General features: G+C 30.8%; 2 protein-coding genes across 8 annotated transcripts in view; one reads left to right on the forward strand and one right to left on the reverse strand.

Moving 5' to 3' along the window:
• The window catches only part of LOC111627436, a 27,104-nt gene extending 13,550 nt beyond the window's left edge, over positions 1 to 13,554 (forward strand). Inside the window, exons 2-3 of the mRNA XM_023371005.1 lie at positions 6,756 to 9,763; positions 11,860 to 13,554. Coding sequence (XP_023226773.1) covers positions 6,816 to 9,763; positions 11,860 to 13,549 — 4,638 coding nt within the window. The 5' untranslated portion in view covers positions 6,756 to 6,815 and the 3' untranslated portion in view covers positions 13,550 to 13,554. The remainder of the gene's footprint in view (positions 1 to 6,755; positions 9,764 to 11,859) is intronic.
• Positions 13,555 to 19,678: 6,124 nt separating this feature from the next.
• The window catches only part of LOC111627453 (protein wntless-like), a 46,838-nt gene continuing 41,128 nt past the window's right edge, over positions 19,679 to 25,388 (reverse strand). For 6 of the 7 annotated variants that reach the window (XM_023371024.1, XM_023371027.1, XM_023371025.1 and 3 more), the window contains 2 exons: positions 22,094 to 22,247; positions 19,679 to 21,217 (listed from right to left, as the gene is read on the reverse strand). In XM_023371024.1, the coding sequence (XP_023226792.1) occupies positions 21,096 to 21,217; positions 22,094 to 22,247 (276 nt within the window). In that variant the 3' untranslated portion in view covers positions 19,679 to 21,095. The remainder of the gene's footprint in view (positions 21,218 to 22,093; positions 22,248 to 25,388) is intronic. The other variant, XM_023371029.1, reaches the window with a different exon arrangement.

The raw sequence follows: 25,388 nt of genomic DNA on the forward strand, positions 1-25,388 counted from the left end.
TTTTTTTTTTTTCGCATATATTCAATTTTATTTAAATTTCTTAAAATTATATATAGACTACATTATCTTATGAAAAATAATATTTTTTCTTACTAAATGCTTGGTTTCATCGCAATTTAACAAAACGGTGCTACCATTTTTCGTTCGTTCTGACATACAAATTCACAAAATTTTAAATAAATATGAACAAATTTGGGTTATACGCACATTTCATCAAGCTGCGTGTCAACCCCGAAAATTGTTTAAAAGTTCTCAATTCTTCTTTTCGAAAATTAAATACCTAACTAATTTACATTATTTTTTTAAAAGTAAATATTTAAAATGAAGTTTATAAAATAAAATAAATTTGAATGTAAATAAATAATGCTTAAGTATTATTCCATATTTTAATCTGACGTAAATTTATTAAAAGAATTTACTTATAAATAATAATAATAATGTATTCTTAATTATATAGTTACATTGATCAGTTAGTTGCATTTTGATGATTAACATGCAAGTTTTACATTATAAAAGGAGATAAACCCCCTTTCAGTAGAGCGTTTGACATATATTAATTGTCCTCAAATCTGCTGTTTATGAGGAAACGTGTGGGAAAAAAACTTAAATCATCATCATTGTTTTTGAGTAACTCATCTCTATCTGATTGGTCGCATTTTGGGTCTTTGATCATTCCACGTGCAGGCGTTGAATGAACTAAAGAAATAAAATTCTCCGATAAAAATTTTAGCGAAGGAAAATTTTATTTTCATCAGTTTTCCGCCATTTGTTTTCGTAGCAACCACCCCACAATTTTTTAAAAACTGATTCCTGAAATTACAGATACATTTTGCACGAGACGAGTAAAGAATGAGATGCGTAAGTTGAATCTTTGAATACTCATATGAGGTTCTATTTATTATATAACTTGTTAACTTTCGTATAGTTTTAATTTATAATATATATATTTATTACATAACTTTAATAGAATCCATATGAATCGATTATAGAACGTAGAAGAATCGAAAGATATTTTCTTTGTTGCAGAATGTTTTTGTAAAAGTACTTTTTGTGTTAACAAAGACATCTATATAGACAATTGCAATGCTTTCTAAAGCCACAAAGGTTTATTTATATGGAATGAAAGATGGAATGTATGTAACCACGTAAGTTCTATCGAACGCGTGTCAAGGACGAAAGGGCTGCACCAGGAAACCAATTGTCTTAAAATCCAACAGGGATTTTATTTGGCAAGTCTTCAATCGATTGCGAAAATAACAGTCAGATATTTATTAAAAGTACGTGTAGTATTTTAATCTGTAGCAACCATCTCGACCATTATTTAAATATAGCATGATCTATTAAGAAAATATTATATAAGTTTTTTACGTATGGAATGAATAGAAATGTTTACATGAAATCTATGCAAATATATCCGTGAACTCACAATATGCGTCCTTGTATCTAAGAGGATGCGCGTTTAAGTAGACCTATCTTCTATCTGTTTTCAATGCTAGAAAAGTTAAATATGGGATCGTCCTTGATGAGAACCTCTACAATTTTCATGAGATTACAGGTATTGTAGTAGCCCTGCATTTTTTCCCTAGAATTTTGAAATTATTAATCGAGAATATCTTTTACAATATCAATGATAATTATTATTGTTAAGAGAAATTTCTTCATTTAGCCCAAGAGAAAAGTCTGATCGAATTCTTCGAGAGGAATGCAATTTACATAGGAAAGTTTCGTGTTCCAATTGGGAAATGAGCCTAAACAAAAGGAAATTTTTCGGGTGACGATTTAGTTTGTCTTTATCTTTCCTTCAGATTGTAACTGAAGATAGAATAATTTTAGATGGTTATTAGCTCGGTTATACTTATCCTTTTAGATTTGCTAGAGTTTTTAAAATTTTAATGACCTATTATTAGTATTAATATATTAGTTATTGTATGCATTCTTATGAGAAATTTGTATTCTCTAAATAATTAAAAAAGATAAGATGTTTCTAGATGCATCTCTCCATGTTTTTGAGGGAGGAAAATTGTCACAATGATAAGTCATTAGTCGGGTTTCCAACACTTAACTAATATTTTAACTTATAAATGTAAAAATTATTAATGAACTCGTTCACCTAGAAAAATAATTATGTATATCTGCCTTATTCAAAAAAGTTTAGTAGTAAATTAGATTTAATATTTGCCCGTAAGACATAATAAAATATAATTATGTCGAATTTTTGTAAACAGATGTCTATAAAATAATTTTTTAATTAAAAAAAAACAACTTTTTACGGAAGATAATTAAGCTTAAGAGAATCTAGAAACACACTTTTTCCTAATTAGTCCTTTTAATTGAAAAGTGCTGGAATAATTCTGTGACATTTGCTTAATAGACTGTGATATGGAAAACAAGACTTTATTGGAATTAGAAAATTAACATAATTTATTTATAAAAACGTCATTTTATAGTTTTTTTTTTTTTTTGGACAGACAGACGGAAGGAAAAACAAAATATTTTTTGATTAGTGATTTAAAAGTCGATTTTTACTTCAACCTTTGAATATATCATCCTATATCCTGAGAAATTATTTACGTGTTTTTAGAAATACTTTATAGATATATTTCATAAGTTATTACGTTATATAGCACATTTTAAATATAAAAAAAAAAGTGTGCAGATGCGAGACGGTGAAGAAATGTGTCGACAGAATGGGCTGTTGACCCTGAATAACACGCATTGTACGCCTTTTTTTTTTTTAATTTTATCTTCCGGTTTCACTTGTAAGATTTCCTTTCTTTGGCATGTTTCGTGAAAAACTATAATTTACTTCCATTTAAGTGTATTCTTTATCTTTGGAAACGTTCTTAATTTGGAATTCTAATGTCGACTTGAAGGTAAAAAAATCCACTTTACATTTTAGCCGCCGTCTGTCTGTTTTATATCACTTTTTCTGGCGTTTAGATTAGCACCTAAAGGATTAAAGAAGAGAAGAAAAAGCGGAGGACATACTTTATTTTCCGCTAGACAAAAAGAGAAAGGAAATGAGGCAATTTGTCACAGTAGTTGATATCAGAAGCTAGGCAAACGATGTGTGAAAGAAAGGCCACCTGTCTGGCGGTTTCGCTCTCTGAACGACCAGAATCCATGTGTTTACAGAGAAAGATAGAAAAAAAAATAAAATAAATCTCAGAATTTCTTCCGATAGTATCAAATTCCGAATATACGCGGTACATAAAAATTTTTCGTCGAGGTCAAAAAGTACCGAAACCTCAAGTAAGCGTGGAATTAATCGCGTTTTAATGAAACATATTAAGTTAACGACGATACCGAAAAAAAAAAGTGTAGTTAGATCGAATTAGAGATGAGATTAGAAAAGTTTCCTGGTTCGAATCCCGTTAAGTAAATAAATAGTAGGCGGAACAGGAACTTATCAGCGATTGTAATTAGTCTATGTAAACGAGTTATGCAAAACGTTAGACGATCGACAAGGTTGTCAGAAAATGTCTTCGGCTTCTTTTGTATCCCAGTTATTTAACAGACAGGAAATTGGAACGAAGATTCAGGTCGTTCTCAGCTTGAGTCCGATTCGTCTCTTATCAGACGACCTTCTTTCCGATAGAGAATGGCAAATGACCGAATGGAATATAACAATTGCTATTCCGAATTCGGATTCGGAGAATTCCCAGAAGACATTTTATTTATTTATTTTTAGTTAAGATGTAATTGGATAAAATCTCATTCAGATATTAATTTAATGCAGTCTTAATGGTTTTTATTTCTTAAAAATTTGCTATGAATTTAAGGACTTGTCATAACAGTTTTCAATAGGAAAATTCAAAAGTAACTATTAAGAAGATTAATCAACAAATTAGAAAATAGTTTTTGATTATTTATCCTTTTATGTTTAATTTATTGTATATAAAACAAGAGCCTTGAATTCATTTCTATCTTTAACTTTCCTGCTTTGTTTCTTGTAATAACGACGCTTCTTGTAGTATATGTATTATGCCTTTAGGCTGATAATTGCGAAAATTAAACCTATTTTAAGTGCCTAAACGCTAAACAGACTAGTAAAATAAGGAAAAATCTAATTAATGTAAGTTAATTACATTACACTAGTATAATAATGATTAACTTAGGACTTCGTTACATCCAAGTGAATCTGCCTGTTTGATCTTTCTCCGAGATACAATTTTTACTTGTGCGCTTGTTTATTTTGTTTACGATGATTTATATAATATTCTACGAAAAATATATGTAGTTATTACATACTTTTCTGTCTATGCTTGAGTAATCAAGATGGAAAGCTTGCTATAGTTTTTGCTCTCGGCCTAACTATATTATAAGCGTGTTCATACCTCGATTTCTGGTGATAGGATTAAGACTGTGTGTAAACGCCAGTCTCCATGTAATTGTCAGGTATTATAAATATTTTTATACATATATTTATATAATTAAGTGTAAGTTTATCGTATTTCTTATATTACTATTTAAACAATTTTTAAAATGTGTTGTTATACTTTAAGCATTAAATCATTTGACGAATTCTTTCTATAGAATACTCCACAGATTTCAAAGTAAATTTCTTCACCTTTTCATGAACTTTTTGGCTATTCCCTTGCAATTATTTTTGAATTTATTGCACAACTGAAAATACCGCAGATTGTTAATAATGGATAATTGAATTTTATTTAATGTTATTTTTTTATGTTAGAATTTCTTTTCTTTGTTGAAAGTACAGGAAACGTTACAAAAAGAAGGAAAAATTTCAATTGTTTAGATGAGAGAAAGAAATATTTAAATTGTCCGTTAATTAAAGATTAATTGAATAATAAATCGGAAAAAAAATAATAAATCAATGAGGCAGAAATGGCACGGAGAAAAGTAGGACATTTGTATTATTTCGGCAGACAACATATAAATATACGGGATGAAAAGTTTCCTGCACTTTAATACATCCTACCACTACTGTGGCCTATGGGCACAACAAAAACTTTTCGACATTTTGGCCTATTTATTGTGTGAAAATACGGACTGAAATGAAAGTAACACGAACATATATTTCTCTCTCTCTCTCTCTTTTTTTTAAATGAAAAGACGTCATTGTGGTGTTTGTCAATGCAGAAAACAATAAATTGTACGACATTTTGCTAATGTTTTGTCTTGATAAATTGTAAATTCAATTTCTACTTAATATTTATTTAATGCATTCTTTATTATTTTCATTATAATCCTTTATAAATACTGTATATATATATTTTTTAATATAGAGGAATATAAATTTCGACCCTTTATTTAGACTGTGTACACACAATGGTAACAATGTAGAATTACACTTGCATTAGTTTGATGATTTTAAAGCTACAAAATATTACTAATAGTTTTTATATTGATTATTTTGTTGCAGGCAATTATAGCTTAACTCAAGCATTGGAGATCTCTACTATTTAATCCACTTTTCTTGTTAGTTTTTATAGACAAATGTATTTTTTAAATCATTTGAAATTTGTTAATTTTTGAATTTTAAAAGTAAAAACTTACGTAATTAAAAAGGAAAAAACACCTCACGAAAACGAAAATACTGAACGTGGCGAACAATTAATTTCCGGATTGTTGTTTATTTCATTTCCAAATCCGGGTGTTAACCTGTACGCCTCTTCTCATTCAATTTAAGGATGGTTTCTCAAGATGATATGTCCTCCTCCTCGTATTTTGTACGCGTGGTGAACATAAACAACACTAGAAATCCTTGTTACGATAAGATCGCGGATTAACTCATCCCTATCCGGGAAAACGTCCGTAATTACAAAAATAGTATATTATTACTAGTTTAATGACTAATTTTAATTATTTCTCAAAAATTACAATCTCGAAATTGTCGAATGCATGAGATATTTTGATAAAATATTCAATTGTTATGCGTGTTTTAACAATTTCTCATGCAATGATTTACGCTAAGTGGAAATTTAAAGCTTTTTTTTTATTATTTACTTCCATTAATCGAAAGAATAAAATAGTCGAACGTGATTTATTCAGTTTATCAAGCGTTTAAATTAATTAAAATATATTAAATTGTGTAAAGTATTATTGTCTAGCGAGTAAATGTTTGTCGATTGCTATTTCCATCGTTAATATTTATCAACGTTGCATTATTTATTTATTTATTTACTGCGATTTGCATATAAAAAATTATTATTTTTTTTTTCGAATGAAAAGAATAATTTATATAGATCAGATGCCCATATTATTTTGTTTGGACTCAGCATGCCCACTCCTCACATTTGAAGAAGCCTCAAAAACATATATTACAAATTATTCATTCTATACCATCTATTAACTAACCTTATTTTCTTTCAAAAATGCATTTTTTTTCATTATTTAAAAAGTATAAGCTATATACTGGGGACCTCAAAGAAAATGCTCCAGGCTTCCTCTCATATCTTACTTGGTATATACAGTCACAGTACATAAACTATGCAATTTTAATTTAATAAAAATCGTCTATATAATAGTTAATTTTTTCCACATTTTCACCGTGTGAGCACCAAGAGAGCGTAACTATGCATTTATGTTGATTTATAATCGTATCAAAACTTTTTGTATAGAAAAAATACTGTATTTTAGTACTGTATCAAATGTTAGGTTTGGTAATGTGAAAAAATTAAGCAAAAATAATTAGTTTATTTTAATGTAAAAAAATATCTAGAAATTTAGAAAGTTAATATAATTTAAAAACTTCTGTTTGTAATTATATTAATTGTGTGTTTTTTTAATAGGTTGCACTATCTGATGGATAATGTCAACAATCATCATTAGATGGAGAAGCCGGTTCCGGAATGGGCAGCGCCACTTCTCATGGTATCCAACTTACTCCAGTAAAAACTAACACGTTTCACACTCCGTATCATTACCATGGGAGAAAAATCAATAGGTTTGCTCATCCCCATAATAGAGTTTTGCCTCCTCCGGTGGCAGGACAGAGATTACGTAGCACGGACAATGGTAGCATATTACAAGAAAAAGGAACCATTCGTGGTCAACGGGCGGGAGGCAGTCCTCAACCGAGTGACATCGATCCCGAATTTCTAGCGGTTCTGCAGAAGAGATCGGATAAATTAACCAATAAACATCAACTCAGGTCGGAGAAGTGGCAGTCGATAAGTGATCCTAACATTAGCTACAGCTTAAAGAACAGCGAAACTAATGGAAAATTGAAATCGAAAAAGAAAAACCGTGCGCCCGAACCTCCTTCATTATCTCCTTCCAAGAAGTACTCTTCCTGCAGAAGGAAGAAAAATGGCAGCAGGGCAAAACATCCCGCTCCACCTCCTCCCATTGTTGTTTCTATTCCGTCTACTGTAACTAAAAATTTAACACAAGTGAGACCAATAACTTTGCCATCTAGAGAAGAGGAAACTACAGAATCGTCTGACATTCAAGGAGAATCTAGGCATGTGGTTTGCGATGTAAGAAATAATAATGTATCGAGAAAACAAGCAACGCAAAATATAGTCTTCGATGATAAACGTAGCAGAAACGAAGCCTTTTCGGAAGAAATTCAACAAGTAACGAAGAGATTGGCCGAAAGGATGAAATCTAACCAACTACACGAAACAAAAACATCACCCAAACAATATTATTTTCCCGATGTGGAAATTGAACGGACGTTACATAATAAAACTAATGCAAAACTAAACAGAAATGTCAAAGTGGATCAGACCAAAGAAAAAGATGGAAATAATAAATCTAGAAAACCAAAAACAAAAAGCGACCAAATAGATACAGAGAAATTGCAGAAACACAACAGGATAACTTACAGACAAATTCCAGAATCGGAATACGTTGACGACAGCATGGAATCTTGTTCACACTCTTCGGAATCTTTAGCATCTTTGAATGATTCCGAAGACGATATCGATTTAAAACTAAGACCCGTTCTACCCAGAAGGCAAGCCGAACTGCCCAAATTTTCGCCCACAGAAGCCTGGAAATTTCTTAGTGCCCAGCATTTGGATTCCATTCCGAGTAGCGAATTTGGAGACGACGACGAGGACAGAATGTGGAGATTGAATAGGTTGGCAAAAAGAAATGCGTTCGAAAGATGTGAAGATTCCGGCATATCTCCGGATATCGAGAGTCCAGTGTTAACTAAAGAAAAGCACGACGGGACAAAGAAACATTCACAAACTGTAATAATCGGTCAACATTCTTGGATTCCCCAACAAGATCTGCTCGAAGATTCGGACAGCAACGATCTTGAAGACAGCATCAGAAATCACAGGCGAGTAAAAGTTCCGGTTAAACTAATGCTACCTAACGAGATGTTCAGTTCAAAATTTAAAAATTTAATAAATAAAACAGTCAACCACAACGATCCAGATTTTAAAGAAAATCACGTGAAAAGTCGAAAAGTTCCGGGAGTGAGAAACACCAAACCGATCGGAGGCTTTATCAATTTGAAGAAAACAATGGGCACCAGAAACAAAAATACTCAGTTAGATTCTAACTGGGTATTAAATTATCAGAATAATAAGATGTGTAAACTAACGGGAACTTATAATTATGTTAATTCCGGCGGGAAGAAATATTTGCAATCTCTGATATTTGGTGTAAAGAAAAATGAAGAGGATAAAGATAAGTCAGATGATCATAAAAATGGAATACGAAAAAAATTCTCTTTTTATTCCACAGAAGGTCATGTCATTTATTTGCCAGAATACGAAACTGTAGAACTGGCCCGCAAACACATGAAAAAGCGAGATGTGGAGAACAACCGAAGGAAGAAAACCCCCGATGAAAATATAACCGAAGTAAAGATGCCCGAAGACAACGATTGGGTATTTCAAATGCAGAAGCAATACAGAAGAGAAAGGGATTTAGAGAAGAATAATATTCGCGACAAGTTAAAATTATATCGCAGGGAAATTTCCCCGCTTATAAGTCAAGAATTACCAGAATCTAGAAGTCAGAGTTGCGAAAATATCCCCGAAAGGATCAACTGTTTGGGAGGATGGATGAGTAATCCAGAAAATTTAAACGTCATACAGCCTCCGAAGGTTTTCTCTTCCACATCCTCTAGCTCTCCCGAGATAGTTCATTGCAATAATAGAAAGCAATTTACCGGAGCTAGTAAATGGATGAGGCGTCAACGGCAACCTCCACAAGATCGTAATTTTAGTCCGACTAGACCGGAACCGGAAGGAGGAGACACTTCTAGTGACGAGAACGGTCTGCAGACTAGCGACGATGTCATGGCGAATTGCAATCAGAATCCGATTACCAGGCAGCCCAGCGTCTACACAGAACTTATGGAAGTGGCCGAGCAAGAAGAACAGCGAATGAAATCAAAACCACCATCGAATTGTGGAATTCAAACGGAATCCGAAACGAAACCGAAAGTGGAGATGGATAAAGAAGGCACCGAAAGTAGCTGGAAATTCAAATCTGGTCATCAGATACAAAATCAGGGAAGTAAAAATGTGCCAAACAAATCGATAGGGCAACAGAATCCACCCGCAAAGACCTTTTATATGGAACTGGAAGAGAGAATGAGGCAAATATCTAAACGTATGGAAGAAAACTCGGAGGATAGTAAAGACATAGAATCCAAAATATCGAAGAAAGAAGAGACTTCAGCTAAACATATATTTCCTAACGTAATAATTAACGAGGGAGGATATAAATCTGTAATCCAGTTATCTAGTGTACAGCCGTTCAACCCAAACAAAGGTTATCGTCCAGTGCCATTTAAAGTGCCTTCCGCAGAAAAGAATTCGACAGAAAACAAATAAAAACAGTACAATATTCCGCATCTATAATCGAGATTTTATCTTTCCGGTATTTATTTTATTTCAGAATCGAAACTTCTGTAGAAACCGTTGAATTGCGATTGTTAAAGTGAGCAGCACTCAATGATATTTCGTATTTTGTAAATAGACACTGAAGTGTTGATAGCGTAGGTCGTCTGCCCTCCGGAATATTATTTTAAATGTACAGAATTATTTTAGAATTGAACATACTTAAAAAAAAAGACAAAATATGTAGCATGTCTTATATTAAAATTATTGTAATATATTCAGAGTTATGAATTTTACTAGTTGATTTATTTTAATTAAATACAAATATACAGAATCATGCTTTAAGAAATCCAGGGCAGTCGAAAGGGGAAACTGGGAAATTTTCCCTGGAGTTTTTAGGGGTGAAACCATTAAGGGAAATTTTTCCTTAATGATTCCTACCCCTATAAAATTAGACTGAGCGGTCAAGGTGGCAGCCTACCGCTCTGGAGAATCCAAGGTCGAAAAATCCCCAGGAATTTTTCGAAGTTGGTCCGTCCATATATGTCGGGCCCCATTCCTCACCACCCGGTCGCTCCATTGTGGGCCTGGCTGAATCCATAATGGCCTTACCAAAAAGAGGTCCTCTTAGTGCCCACAGGGCGGTTTAGAAGAGTTTAAAAAACCCTATAAAATTAATGAAACAGTTTTACAGATGGCAGATACAAAAAGAGAATTAGTAAATATAATTAATAAGAGAAAACTAGCATACTGTAGACACATACTGAGGGGAAAGAAATATGAAATCCCCAAACTCACATTAGAAGGCAGAATTGGAAAAAGATCAAGGAGAAGAAGACGGGACCTCAAGGAATGGACGGCAATGGATATGGAAGATATTCATAAAAGTCACAAAAGAGAACAGTGGTATTTGCTGGCCGCCAATCTCCCTTAGGAGAAGGCACGGACAAATGATGATGATAAAACTTTTATTTTCATTAGTAAAAAGAACATTTAAGACACATTGCTTTTATTTTCCCAACTGTTATGTCTGTATATATAACACGGGAAAGTATTGTTATTGTGTTGCTTCAAAGCAACAAGCAACAAAAANAGACATTCGAATAGGATCTCATTTAATAATTTAACATTAAAAAAAAAGCTAATATTAAATGTATTTTTAAAATAAAAAATTTCCATACAAAATTTTCTCTCGTGTTTTTAATATTCGGGAATTCCAACAATCTAACAATATATCTGGAGCGATCAAGAATTGTATATTATTTAGTTAGATTATGACCTATTTTTACAGTTCTATTGAGTCGAAGTATCTGTTTTACTTGGAAATAATGTGGGAAAATTTCGTAGACCACACACATTCCCAACGAATGTCACCGACATAGGATTTTCATCTCAACCTTATCAGCTTTCAGTCGAAATTTTAATATTATACGTGATTTTTTTAAATATATATATAACTTTTTACAAATTCCATTACTAAAAAAAAGATGCTTTCGTCGTAAACCACCTAAAAACACGATTTTTATGTCTGGAAATTCAAGTCCATTGTTTCTTTGTGTTTCGGACAGTCGAGCAACCAAACGTGAAGTCGTACATTGCTGTAAGTACAGTACGTTTAAATTGATCAAAATTTTATTGTAAAATAAAATGTAATATTTTGTTTTTAAGTATTTAACATAAAAGTAGTAAATTTTTTCGCATTCTGAAATTCCTTTTCAATGAAAATATTTGCTTAGAGGCATCTGCATTCTGCCTTACTCTAATTGTTGTAGACCGATATAGAACGTGTGTTTATGCTTTAAAAATATATAAAAAGAAAAAAAAAATTGACGCCTGCACGAACTAGTTCACGTTTACACAGTTATGTTTTGATGATTTTAAAGTTTTTTGCCCTCTCGCTTGTTTGACTCGAATGGGAAAGTCAATCTTTATTTTGTGTAATTACAGATTTTCTCGTAGATTCTGTTGGAATTTGAGGATGTTCTGAAACATTCCTTGTATACGGTTTGTATTTCCTTCAAACGAGATCAGAAGTACGGGTCTACAACCGAAGAAAGTGACTTTTTNGAAATGCGTTCGAAAGATGTGAAGATTCCGGCATATCTCCGGATATCGAGAGTCCAGTGTTAACTAAAGAAAAGCACGACGGGACAAAGAAACATTCACAAACTGTAATAATCGGTCAACATTCTTGGATTCCCCAACAAGATCTGCTCGAAGATTCGGACAGCAACGATCTTGAAGACAGCATCAGAAATCACAGGCGAGTAAAAGTTCCGGTTAAACTAATGCTACCTAACGAGATGTTCAGTTCAAAATTTAAAAATTTAATAAATAAAACAGTCAACCACAACGATCCAGATTTTAAAGAAAATCACGTGAAAAGTCGAAAAGTTCCGGGAGTGAGAAACACCAAACCGATCGGAGGCTTTATCAATTTGAAGAAAACAATGGGCACCAGAAACAAAAATACTCAGTTAGATTCTAACTGGGTATTAAATTATCAGAATAATAAGATGTGTAAACTAACGGGAACTTATAATTATGTTAATTCCGGCGGGAAGAAATATTTGCAATCTCTGATATTTGGTGTAAAGAAAAATGAAGAGGATAAAGATAAGTCAGATGATCATAAAAATGGAATACGAAAAAAATTCTCTTTTTATTCCACAGAAGGTCATGTCATTTATTTGCCAGAATACGAAACTGTAGAACTGGCCCGCAAACACATGAAAAAGCGAGATGTGGAGAACAACCGAAGGAAGAAAACCCCCGATGAAAATATAACCGAAGTAAAGATGCCCGAAGACAACGATTGGGTATTTCAAATGCAGAAGCAATACAGAAGAGAAAGGGATTTAGAGAAGAATAATATTCGCGACAAGTTAAAATTATATCGCAGGGAAATTTCCCCGCTTATAAGTCAAGAATTACCAGAATCTAGAAGTCAGAGTTGCGAAAATATCCCCGAAAGGATCAACTGTTTGGGAGGATGGATGAGTAATCCAGAAAATTTAAACGTCATACAGCCTCCGAAGGTTTTCTCTTCCACATCCTCTAGCTCTCCCGAGATAGTTCATTGCAATAATAGAAAGCAATTTACCGGAGCTAGTAAATGGATGAGGCGTCAACGGCAACCTCCACAAGATCGTAATTTTAGTCCGACTAGACCGGAACCGGAAGGAGGAGACACTTCTAGTGACGAGAACGGTCTGCAGACTAGCGACGATGTCATGGCGAATTGCAATCAGAATCCGATTACCAGGCAGCCCAGCGTCTACACAGAACTTATGGAAGTGGCCGAGCAAGAAGAACAGCGAATGAAATCAAAACCACCATCGAATTGTGGAATTCAAACGGAATCCGAAACGAAACCGAAAGTGGAGATGGATAAAGAAGGCACCGAAAGTAGCTGGAAATTCAAATCTGGTCATCAGATACAAAATCAGGGAAGTAAAAATGTGCCAAACAAATCGATAGGGCAACAGAATCCACCCGCAAAGACCTTTTATATGGAACTGGAAGAGAGAATGAGGCAAATATCTAAACGTATGGAAGAAAACTCGGAGGATAGTAAAGACATAGAATCCAAAATATCGAAGAAAGAAGAGACTTCAGCTAAACATATATTTCCTAACGTAATAATTAACGAGGGAGGATATAAATCTGTAATCCAGTTATCTAGTGTACAGCCGTTCAACCCAAACAAAGGTTATCGTCCAGTGCCATTTAAAGTGCCTTCCGCAGAAAAGAATTCGACAGAAAACAAATAAAAACAGTACAATATTCCGCATCTATAATCGAGATTTTATCTTTCCGGTATTTATTTTATTTCAGAATCGAAACTTCTGTAGAAACCGTTGAATTGCGATTGTTAAAGTGAGCAGCACTCAATGATATTTCGTATTTTGTAAATAGACACTGAAGTGTTGATAGCGTAGGTCGTCTGCCCTCCGGAATATTATTTTAAATGTACAGAATTATTTTAGAATTGAACATACTTAAAAAAAAAGACAAAATATGTAGCATGTCTTATATTAAAATTATTGTAATATATTCAGAGTTATGAATTTTACTAGTTGATTTATTTTAATTAAATACAAATATACAGAATCATGCTTTAAGAAATCCAGGGCAGTCGAAAGGGGAAACTGGGAAATTTTCCCTGGAGTTTTTAGGGGTGAAACCATTAAGGGAAATTTTTCCTTAATGATTCCTACCCCTATAAAATTAGACTGAGCGGTCAAGGTGGCAGCCTACCGCTCTGGAGAATCCAAGGTCGAAAAATCCCCAGGAATTTTTCGAAGTTGGTCCGTCCATATATGTCGGGCCCCATTCCTCACCACCCGGTCGCCCCATTGTGGGCCTGGCTGAATCCATAATGGCCTTACCAAAAAGAGGTCCTCTTAGTGCCCACAGGGCGGTTTAGAAGAGTTTAAAAAACCCTATAAAATTAATGAAACAGTTTTACAGATGGCAGATACAAAAAGAGAATTAGTAAATATAATTAATAAGAGAAAACTAGCATACTGTAGACACATACTGAGGGGAAAGAAATATGAAATCCCCAAACTCACATTAGAAGGCAGAATTGGAAAAAGATCAAGGAGAAGAAGACGGGACCTCAAGGAATGGACGGCAATGGATATGGAAGATATTCATAAAAGTCACAAAAGAGAACAGTGGTATTTGCTGGCCGCCAATCTCCCTTAGGAGAAGGCACGGACAAATGATGATGATAAAACTTTTATTTTCATTAGTAAAAAGAACATTTAAGACAAATTGCTTTTATTTTCCCAACTGTTATGTCTGTATATATAACACGGGAAAGTATTGTTATTGTGTTGCTTCAAAGCAACAAAAAATATAGCGACACGGTTTCAGATAGGCAAAAAGTATTGTTATCATATCATATTTGATCCTCCGGGTTTTTTTCCTTTTTTTTTAATTTTTATTTTTGCAAACCTCTACGTTTGAAGACTCCGAACTCAAAAATGTCACCCCCCAAAAAAGTGTGTGTTGGCATGTATTTCATTTACTATCTCAGGATGGGATAATGATTACTAAATGAAATTTGGCATGTTATCTTGTATATAAGAGGCATTAACGCTATTAAATTTTGGAGTATGGAATTGAAGGGGGTGGAGACAGAGGAGTCATGTGCCATATCTCGAGTGGGATCAAACTAAATGAAAATGTTAATCGTTATTGGCATTTACAAGCTTTAAAAATTCATTTCTAGCCTTAAAATTAAGCCTTTTTATAATAATGATATAAGTTAGTTTATCATATGATAACAGATAGCGCTATACACAGTTTGAACGTGCTAATGCAGTGTTTTTCAACCTTCTTGAATACGCGACCCCTTTACAAATTAAAAATTCTGCCGACCCCCACAGGGCCATATTAAAACTATATCAGTGATTTTTAAAAACTACGTATTTAATTTTCTTTCTGTTGAGACAAATTATTGTTGATTAATTAAAGTGAAAATTTCAGAAGAATCGACAATAACTTAACACACATAAACTATGAAACTTCCTTTAATTATAACATTCGGCACAGGGAGCTGTTGACATTTTTTTTAAGGATCAGATTTTAATTTCTTTTTTGCAAATCAGCTCAACACTTTTTCTGCTATCATTTTCTNATAAGAGAAAACTAGCATACTGTAGACACATACTGAGGGGAAAGAAATATGAAATCCCCAAACTCACATTAGAAGGCAGAATTGGAAAAAGATCAAGGAGAAGAAGACGGGACCTCAAGGAATGGACGGCAATGGATATGGAAGATATTCATAAAAGTCACAAAAGAGAACAGTGGTATTTGCTGGCCGCCAATCTCCCTTAGGAGAAGGCACGGACAAATGATGATGATAAAACTTTTATTTTCATTAGTAAAAAGAACATTTAAGACACATTGCTTTTATTTTCCCAACTGTTATGTCTGTATATATAACACGGGAAAGTATTGTTATTGTGTTGCTTCAAAGCAACAAGCAACAAAAAGTATAGCGACACGGTTTCAGATACGATAACAATACTTTTTGCGTATCATATTTGATCCTCCGGGTTTTATTTTTTATTTTTGCAAACCTCGACGTTTGAAGACTCCGAACTCAAAAATGTCACCCCCCAAAAATTGTGTGTTGACATGTATTTCATTTACTATCTCAGGATGGGATAATGATTACTAAATAAAATTTGGCACGCTATCTTGTATATAAGAGGCATTAACGCTATTAAATTTTGGAGTACGGAATTGAAGGGGGTGGAGACAGAGGAGTCATGTGCCATATCTCGAATGGGATCAGACTAAATGAAAATGTTAATCGTTATTGGCATTTACAAGCATTAAAAATCTCATTTCTAGCCTTAAAATTAAGCCTTTTTATAATAATTAATGATATAAGTTAGTTTTTTTATCATCATCTGATAACAGATGGCGCTATATACAGTTTGAACGTGCTAATGTGTCTGTTTCTTAAACATAAAAAAGCTACCAACGAGTTGCATAACTTTCTCGGCGAATAAAGAAACATTCATTTGTTCAAAAAAATCCCATAAGTATTTTTTTTAAAGAAATACGGGCACTCTAGTTAAGGAGTACCTTTATTACATCTTCAATTTTCACTGTAAGACAATTTGAATGTAACAAGATTAATTCAATCCAGTTCTTAATTTGGAAATATTTAGTATTTCCTTTCTTATGACAAAATCGGCACAAAAACGTCCAGGAACGAATTCCGTCCCTGGAAAGTATTCCTACTTGAATACAAGTTACCATGCTAAAATTCGTTTCTTAATCTTCATCTCATCCTGAAATATTAATAATGGATTGAAACCACTGAACAATGGTAGCTGGTTGGTCCCGAGCTTCACCATACGAAGTTTTCCGGGTTTCTCCAAGTGTCTGACATCTAAATAGGGGCAAGTTTCCCGTAGAAAGTCCACTCTCTTGACAGATAGTCACAACCCAACCTGGGCTATCCGACTAGATGACATCAAATCAAACTAATAATACATCAATGGGAGAATGCAAAACAACATACGAGCGATGTGTTGATTTTTCACAAAACGTCCTAAGTGAAACCTGAGACGTAAACGTATTATGCCTCTTATTAATTTGCATTAGTTGTAACTTGTCAAAGAAGGAAACTTAATTATTGAATCGAAAAGCCCTACATAAAAGGCCGAAACTAAATATATACGCAGTTTTATGATAGATTTAGGATATCATTTTCGAACTTAAGCTAATGGTATTTTTAAAGAAAATTTTAAACTTTCATGAAATACAAAAAACATAGAACACAGAAATGAGTCAAACTCCAAAAATACTTTAGGTCGGTTGTAATTCTAAGCTACAGTCGGGAGCCAGATGTGAACTTAAAGCACTAATTTTCGAGTACTACTACTACTGTACAGTACACGATCCGAAAAACATTAAACCACAGCCATTAATTAAATTCAACAGTAAAGAAAATCGCAAAACAAAGTGGATTTTATCTATAACGCTAATTCATTATTATGCCCTAACAAATTGCGTATAAATTCATCTAGGATCTTTATTAACGAGAAAAAGGTACCTTAATTTTAAGTCGAAATACAAAATCAACAATTATTTACACAGTAAGCAATTTATCCACCTTATAACTAGGCTTTAACAAAACAAAAAACATTAAATAAATAAAGACCGCATCTCCATTATTTAAATCACAATTACTAATGAATCTTTAATTAGAAACTTTACCTCATCTCAAATGTATTAGCTGCTGTTTTTAATCCTATGAGGTGACATCACACTTCTTTCCACCGTACGCGCTCATTTGCATTTTTTTCTCACGTGTATAACGTTTGGTGTTTGAGATAAAAATATTCTAATAATAATAGAATTTAATGTATTTTGTGTCACCATTTTTTTCTAAATTCGTTTCATTTAATTCTTCTGTCGTGAAACCTCATTAAAGAGGCAAAAAAACTGCTCATTATACAAAATTCTGCTAATCGGACGATACGTTCCTGAATAGTGACGCATTTCCGGTAAGTAAATTAAAAGAAGGGGGAGGAAGATCGGGTTCCTTCTTTTAAATTTAAAAATAGGAATAAAATTGTTTTATAAGAATAACAAAGGATACGAAATTAAAAACGTTTGTAGTTGTTTAAAATTCATTTACCTGGCATTTACCTAACCTTATGTTTTATTAATTTGTCTTTGTCCCAGAAAAGATTTCAACCCAGCTGACTGACAAATGGTCATTTCAAGTCTTTATCCCGAATTTTAAGTCCAGCAAAAGCTGAGACTGATGTCAGGAGAGTCCATCAGTCCAATTTCATTTCCCTACATTCCTTTGTTTCTTCTTCATTTTCCTTCATATATTTTACAGGCCGACACACACCACAAGGATTATATAAAGGCAAGAGAGTTCAAGATGGACTACCAAGTTTGGACTATTATTTAACCAATTCAATTTTCCCCAAGCTATCACCTAGAGTTTAGGTGATATTTTAATCATTTCTTAGAAAAAAAAGGGTAGTCCAAACTTGATAGGACCATAATGGGTCCTCCCATCTTAAATGTAATTCGTGGAAAATATGAATCCTACTTATTGAATTATATTAACCTGGTGTTATCAGAAAAGCTTGAAAGAATTTGAGAAGTATTTTTTTTTTTTTTAATTTACAAATTTCAATAATTAAGATACTGTATATTAATGGTTTATTATGCAAATAACTTCCAAATAGTTGATGTGTTTGTTATCTGTACAAAAATAATAATTAATTAATTGAAATAATAAAATGGATGCCCAAAAGAAAATTTAAAATTTTAAGATGCAATTTTCTGGGAAAAAATATTTTAGTGGGGTTCAGAATTCAAAATAGCAAAATATTAAAAATTTTTATTACAAAAAAATTATCGTTACAACATAATTTTGTATCTTCTAACACAGAACACACATACACACACATATATATATATTATAATGCATGAAGATTAAAATAAAAGCATAAGTTGCTTAATTATAATCATTGAAGTTATTACACATATAGTAAAATGTTTCTCTAATAAGACAAGCAAAACATTACTACAACTATTACAAAGTGAAAAATACACAGATTTAAACTTTTCACATACAAATATTATGTAATAGAATCTATTTATTGTAATCACTGATATTACAATCACTTAATGTTATTTTTTGAGAAGTGCAAATTCTGTAAGTTTTATAAGTGCATTTTAACTCGTAACTATAAATGAAACTAATAATTACAATAAATAATCATTTTCTTAATTTAAAAATGCCTATATATATATTTTTGCTCTATCAGCCTAAACACATAGATGACATTGATAAGGAATGATTAACATTTAAAATTTATTTGCTCTCAGTATAATGTGTTGACTTTCTTAATTATTATACACAAGCTGTTGTAAAAACAGTATAAAAAAGGAGGATAAACACAATTACATTAATATCACATTTAATGGAAGCAGAATTTCCATTAATTGCAGTCTTATTTGTTAATGTTTAATGTTAGACGATTATCATTATCAATAGAGGTGAGTCGCAAAGTGATTACAATGAACAGATTCTACTGTAATTTGTATCATCATTTGTGCAACATTTTAAAAGTGAAATTACAATAAATTTAATGAGTATTGATTCATTACACATCAAATTTCTTGACAACTTTGTAATGTGAGTCCCTAAATATCAATTAAATGGAATATATTTAAAATGAATATATATTTTAGTCTTTCAATGTTTATTCTTAAATAAAAAATTTTCTATAAACTTAATTTTAATAAAAATAATAATAGTGAAAGATTATTTTAATAGTGTAATGAAGATTAATTTTATATAATTATAAATAATAACTAACATACAAATATTTATATAAACTTTATAAAATTCATTAATATCTGTATAAATTTTATTAAACTGTGTAAAGTTATTAGAAAGATAATATATTTTAATTAAGTTTTCTATGATATATATATGTATACCTCAACACTGAAGACATATCTACATGTACACAAGTGGGTTTACATTAAATACATTCACATTTAAAGTTCAACTAAATATAAATTTGAATATGATAAAATTAAAGATTAATTTATTTTGCACAAATTGATTTGATTTATAATCTGTGTTATTGCATATTTTGGCAAAAATTAATAACAAGGATATTAAAATTTAAATAAATTCAGTAATTTAATACATTCATAATAAAAGAATAATATGTTCTACTTAAGCTGCCTGTAATAACAAAATGAATATATTTCTTTGTATAAAGTGTTCTGTTCTTTTAATTACTAAATGTTTCAAAATAAATAAAATGAAAATAAAATCTACTTCTTTTGACTCTTGATTTAAAAGTTAGAAACAAACCTTTAATTTGATGTATTTTAAGAACTAGAAATTTTATTTTCTTCTTTAAAGTATAAATAATAAATCTCAGGCTTTATACTATGACTGGTTATATACTCCAACAAGAAAAGAGAAGTTCCAGTCCTTAAAAAAATCTTCAAATATAACACCTGCATATAACCAATGAGAAATCTCGTTAAAAAAGTCCTAAATAAGATAATGAATAAAGATTTTCAAAAATTTCTCTCATTGTCAGATCATTTTACGATTTAAATAAATTTAAAAAATTGAAATGGTCTTTTTGAAATTTAAATGTTATAATTTTCGATTATAACTTATTCAAACAACCATTTCAATTTTTTAAATTTGTTCAATTTATATGAAAATAATCTAAAACTGAGAGAAACACCATAAATTTCATCTATCTAAATTTAGTATTTCTTTAACTGAGACGTTGTTTAAGATTTTCAAATGAAAATTTGATAGAAACTCATACATTTTAACGTGCAGGGTATAATGAATTTAAAATTATTTCCGCAGTAAAACCTTTTGAGATTCAAGTTTAAATTTTCACATTTTATATGATTTCTATCAGTAGAAATCTGTAATACAAAGGGTTTTTCAAAAGTCATTCAAAAACTCTATACATTTGATTGTGTGTATGAGAAAAATACAATTATAATTGATTTTAAAAAATAATATAAAAAGTGTTTTCCAGATTAAAAGGGTTTCTAGATTATTTTAAAAAATAATAAGACATGTATAAAATATATATATATATATATAATCTAATATTAAAAAAGAAAATATTATTGGCACATTTTTTAGGTTTTCTAACATTGTATTAGGAAGTATAATAATTGAAATATTTTGGCCAAAACATAATACTGTAAGTTGCAAATGTGAATTTTAAAAACTTGATCGACAGACCATAAAAGTTTCATGTATTAATCCAGAGCAGATTTTTTGGCAAATTCAGTCAGAGCAGAAATTTCTGTTGGTTCTGAGGGTGAAGGTTCAGATGTCAATCGACTGAATTCAATTTCCTCTTGAGTAGAAGACAAAGCATCTGTAGTGTATTAATAAACATATAATATTAGAACATCTTATAACTAAAAATTAAAAGCATAATAGTTTATTACGAAATTAAGATTTTATTTAATTTATGAAATTTTTATTTTTTTACATTGACTATGTTAGTATACACAAAATGCAATCTATCATTTTAACATTTTAAATAAAACAAAAACCAGAGAATAAAAATAAGTGGGGACCAAAAACTATATTTTTTGAAGTGTTATTAAATAACTTAAGTTTAAGCCATAGAGGATGAGAATTTGAGTCTTTCTTTAAATAAATGTGTGTTATACATTATGAATTATATTTTGGATATTTATTTATTAATAATCTGAATTATATTATATAAATAGTAAAAAGATAAACTGACAAAAATCTGTGGGTGTAATAACTTTCATCAATAATATAGTAGCATAGTAACAGACATTACATCATAATCTGGGATTGTATTCTGGTTGTTGCCTCTCATTTTTGAGAATGTGGTGTGATTCAGCTCATATTAATTTAGGTCTAAAAAAACTGTTTACAATAAGCTCTGTCATAAAAATGAAAACAATTGCTGAAACAATAAATCAGAGTTATTGAATGTTCAAAAGAAAGATTCTGTCACTGGTTTGTAGGTATAGTATTTCTTCAATAGTTGGTGATTCATAATAAATTATAACTATATTGTTGTTTTAATAAAGTTTGTTCTTCCATTTGCTAAAAAGTGGTCATTTAAGTAGAATTTATTTGTATCACTTCTTTTGTGAAAAATCAGTTTTTGAAGTAAGATGTTTTATATATTTTTGAAATGATTAATTATTCAAAGTTTTATAATAATATTTTAAATAATAATAATAATCGAAAAATTTTTCAAATTTCTTACTTGTAGGTCCTGGAGGATAAAACTTATGGGAAGGTGCATAAAGTACTAGAAGTGCAAAAACATACAAATTCCACATTCCATATACTCCAGTAAAGAAAGCTGAAGTAAATTCTAATCTGATATCTTGATCCCACTTCCATCGACCTTCACTGACCTTTAATATTCCGAAAAGATAACATTTTTAAATTATGTAAATATTAAATTTTTAATAATTAAAAAGTTACAATCAGCATAAATTGATTTTCAAATCAATTTTTTCTGTGATTTTGAAACTTTATCAACCTTGTATTTCATAAATTTAAACTTTATTATCTTTTTAACAATATGTAATAATTTCAGTTCACTTTACATAAATAATCAAATGTTGATATTTTTATTGATAAATTTTAATAGGTAATAATAATAAATCAATAACTTAATTTTATCATTACCATCATAATTTTGTGTGAAGGTTTATCCATTGATTTTAATTGCAATTATAAATTCATTAAACTGAATTTTCTTTGAATAAACTTATCAAGAATATCTTAAAACTGTGAAAAAAATCTAGAATACTGCAAGTATATTCATTTGCCATTGTTCATTTTCTTGAAATCATAGTATTTCAAGAAAACATGCATGTGTCTTTAGTATACACATGCATACATGTTTCAGTGGCTTACTATTTCATCTTTATTTCTCTCCCATTCATTTTATATATGTCAATCCATGCTTTACTTGAGATTATTACACTTCTACTCGATTTATATCTTGGTTTATGGAAAATTTTCTCTTTATACATAATAACTCCCAGAAAACTATTTAAAAGCTAAGTAATCAACTCAAACTCATATCATTAGATACTGCTGACATTAAAATTTTATTCTATTTAAATTCTAGAACAAACTCAAAAAATTATTATTATATAATTGATAAACAAAACAAAGATGAAATCAAACAATAAAAAAATTGTTATTTGGCAATTGTTTCTATTTTTGACACTATAAAAACTTTAGATATTTATTACAAATTATATTATACTATTTTTTATTTAATGTAAAATAATTTAAATACCAAATGTGCAAAAACAAACCAATATAGAACATATGATTATTTATTTTTTAAACTATTTCCATTTTGCAGGCACCAACAGGACCTTTTTTAACAAGCCCATCATGGGTTTGGCCAGGCCCACAATGGGACAGCTGGGTAGTGAAGCACTGACACCACACTGAAAAATTTCCAGGTCCCTCAGAGAGAGATAGACTAACACCTTAACCACATCAACCATCCATCTAATGCAGCAGTTTCCAAAATGGCATTACCACACCCCTGTGGACAGTGACTAAATCTAGGGGAACAAAAGAAGCAAGTAGGTAGCAGGGGGCACTGCAGGCAAGATACTGAATGATGACCATAGGCAAAGGTTGGGATCACTGACAATCTTTCCCTTTCCTCTGTTAAAATGGATAAGAAGAAATATTGCATTTAATGGTTTCCAAAATGTTGAGAACAATGTATAATAAGGACACAAAGTGTGAGGTTCACAGGAAAGTTTTCCTATGAATATTTCCAAGCCTTTCTCAAAAAAGGGAAATAGGTTAGGGAGCATTGGATATAACTTTATGGAAACAAGGGAAACGACTTGAAAAAGTTTGGGAATCACAAATCTAATGTATGACTATTATATATATTAAAATGGATTTATCAATTCTAACAAAAAAAAAAAAAAAAAAAAAAAAAAAAAAAAAAAAAAAAAAAAAAAAAAAAAAAAAAAAAAAAAAAAAAAAAAAAAAAAAAAAAAAAAAAAAAAAAAAAAAAAAAAAAAAAAAAAAAAAAAAAAAAAAAAAAAAAAAAAAAAAAAAAAAAAAAAAAAAAAAAAAAAAAAAAAAAAAAAAAAAAAAAAAAAAAAAAAAAAAAAANAAATCAATTGTTAAATTGTCTGGTAAAAGCTCCAAAAAAAAATTTCCTTAAAATCCCACCAAAGAGAGCATCTCTCTTTAAGAACATGTGAAACCCATATATCAAGCTTTGAAACAAAACCAATTTGTTTCAAGTAATCATAAATGGTTCAATTTGACAAATTTAATCTCTTAGTGATTTCATGTGTTGTTATTTGGCAGTTTGTTTCAATCAGTGCCTTTATTTTGTTTTCATTGGCTTCAACTGGCCATCCAGAATGTGGTGCATCTTCAATATAGAAATTGCCAGAACGAAATTTTGTAAACCAGTTTTGGCACTGTCATTCTGTCAATACATCTCCATACACGTATTGCAATTTTTTTCTCGCTTGAACAGCATTCTTACCTTTTAGGTAAGAATGCTGTTCAAGTGAGCATAAAGGTAATAAAAGAGCAAAATATGCCGAAAATGATGCTTTTGATCTTCCATATTTGATGGGACACAAACAATAAACAATTGCACAGAATCAAACAAAATTTTTTACAAATAAGCCTTAAAAAATGCTAGCTGTCAAAATATATAATAATAATACGGTTTAGAATAAAAATGGTGGGAAAAATATGACTAATCCGTCTAGTGGTAAAAAAACAAACTTACTTTCCGAACAACCTAATATATTAAAATTAATAAATTCTAAAAATTTTTTCGTTTAAAAAAAAAAAAACAACTTTAAGAACCACAAGTGACTTTCACTCTTTAATTCCGACTTCGATAGAGTTTTTAAAAAAACAGAGAAAACCAGAGAATTATTTTCACTATTTCTTACTTTATTATATTATCCATATATATTTCGCTATTTTAGCCTCTTCAGTGGATATTACACTGTTAAGTTGCCAGTACTATTATAGTTCATCAAGCTATCCCAGCATGCATCGACATATGCTCCTGTATTTAAATTTATGCAATTTGCATGTTCTTTAATACAGTAATGTTCTATGATGCGTCTTTTTACAAAATTTTTTTCTTTATACAAAATTTTAATATTACTACGATCAATAAGACAATTTTTAATACTGCAGTGTTGTTGCCACGGGGATTCAGTTCTGTTCAATCGAATTGCCGCCTCATGCTCCTTTAGCCTCACTTCCAGTTTTCTTCCTGTTTCTCCAACGTAGCTTTTCCGTTCTGTGCACGTACACATCAATTCATATACGACTTCTGCAACTTCTAAAGGATTCTTCGATTGTTTTTCATTTGCTTTATTAATCAGACAAATACTGTTATTTAATTTATTTTTTTGTTCACCTACTAAATTGACTGAGAACAATTCTTTAATATAAGTTTTATATTTTTCATAAAATTTGAAAATATATGGAATTTTAATATATAAGTTTTCTATTTTATTATTTTTAAC

This window comes from Centruroides sculpturatus, unplaced genomic scaffold (assembly GCF_000671375.1).
Source record: "Centruroides sculpturatus isolate CEXI.00-Female unplaced genomic scaffold, Cexi_2.0 scaffold281, whole genome shotgun sequence".
NCBI classification, from domain to species: Eukaryota; Metazoa; Arthropoda; class Arachnida; order Scorpiones; family Buthidae; genus Centruroides; species Centruroides sculpturatus.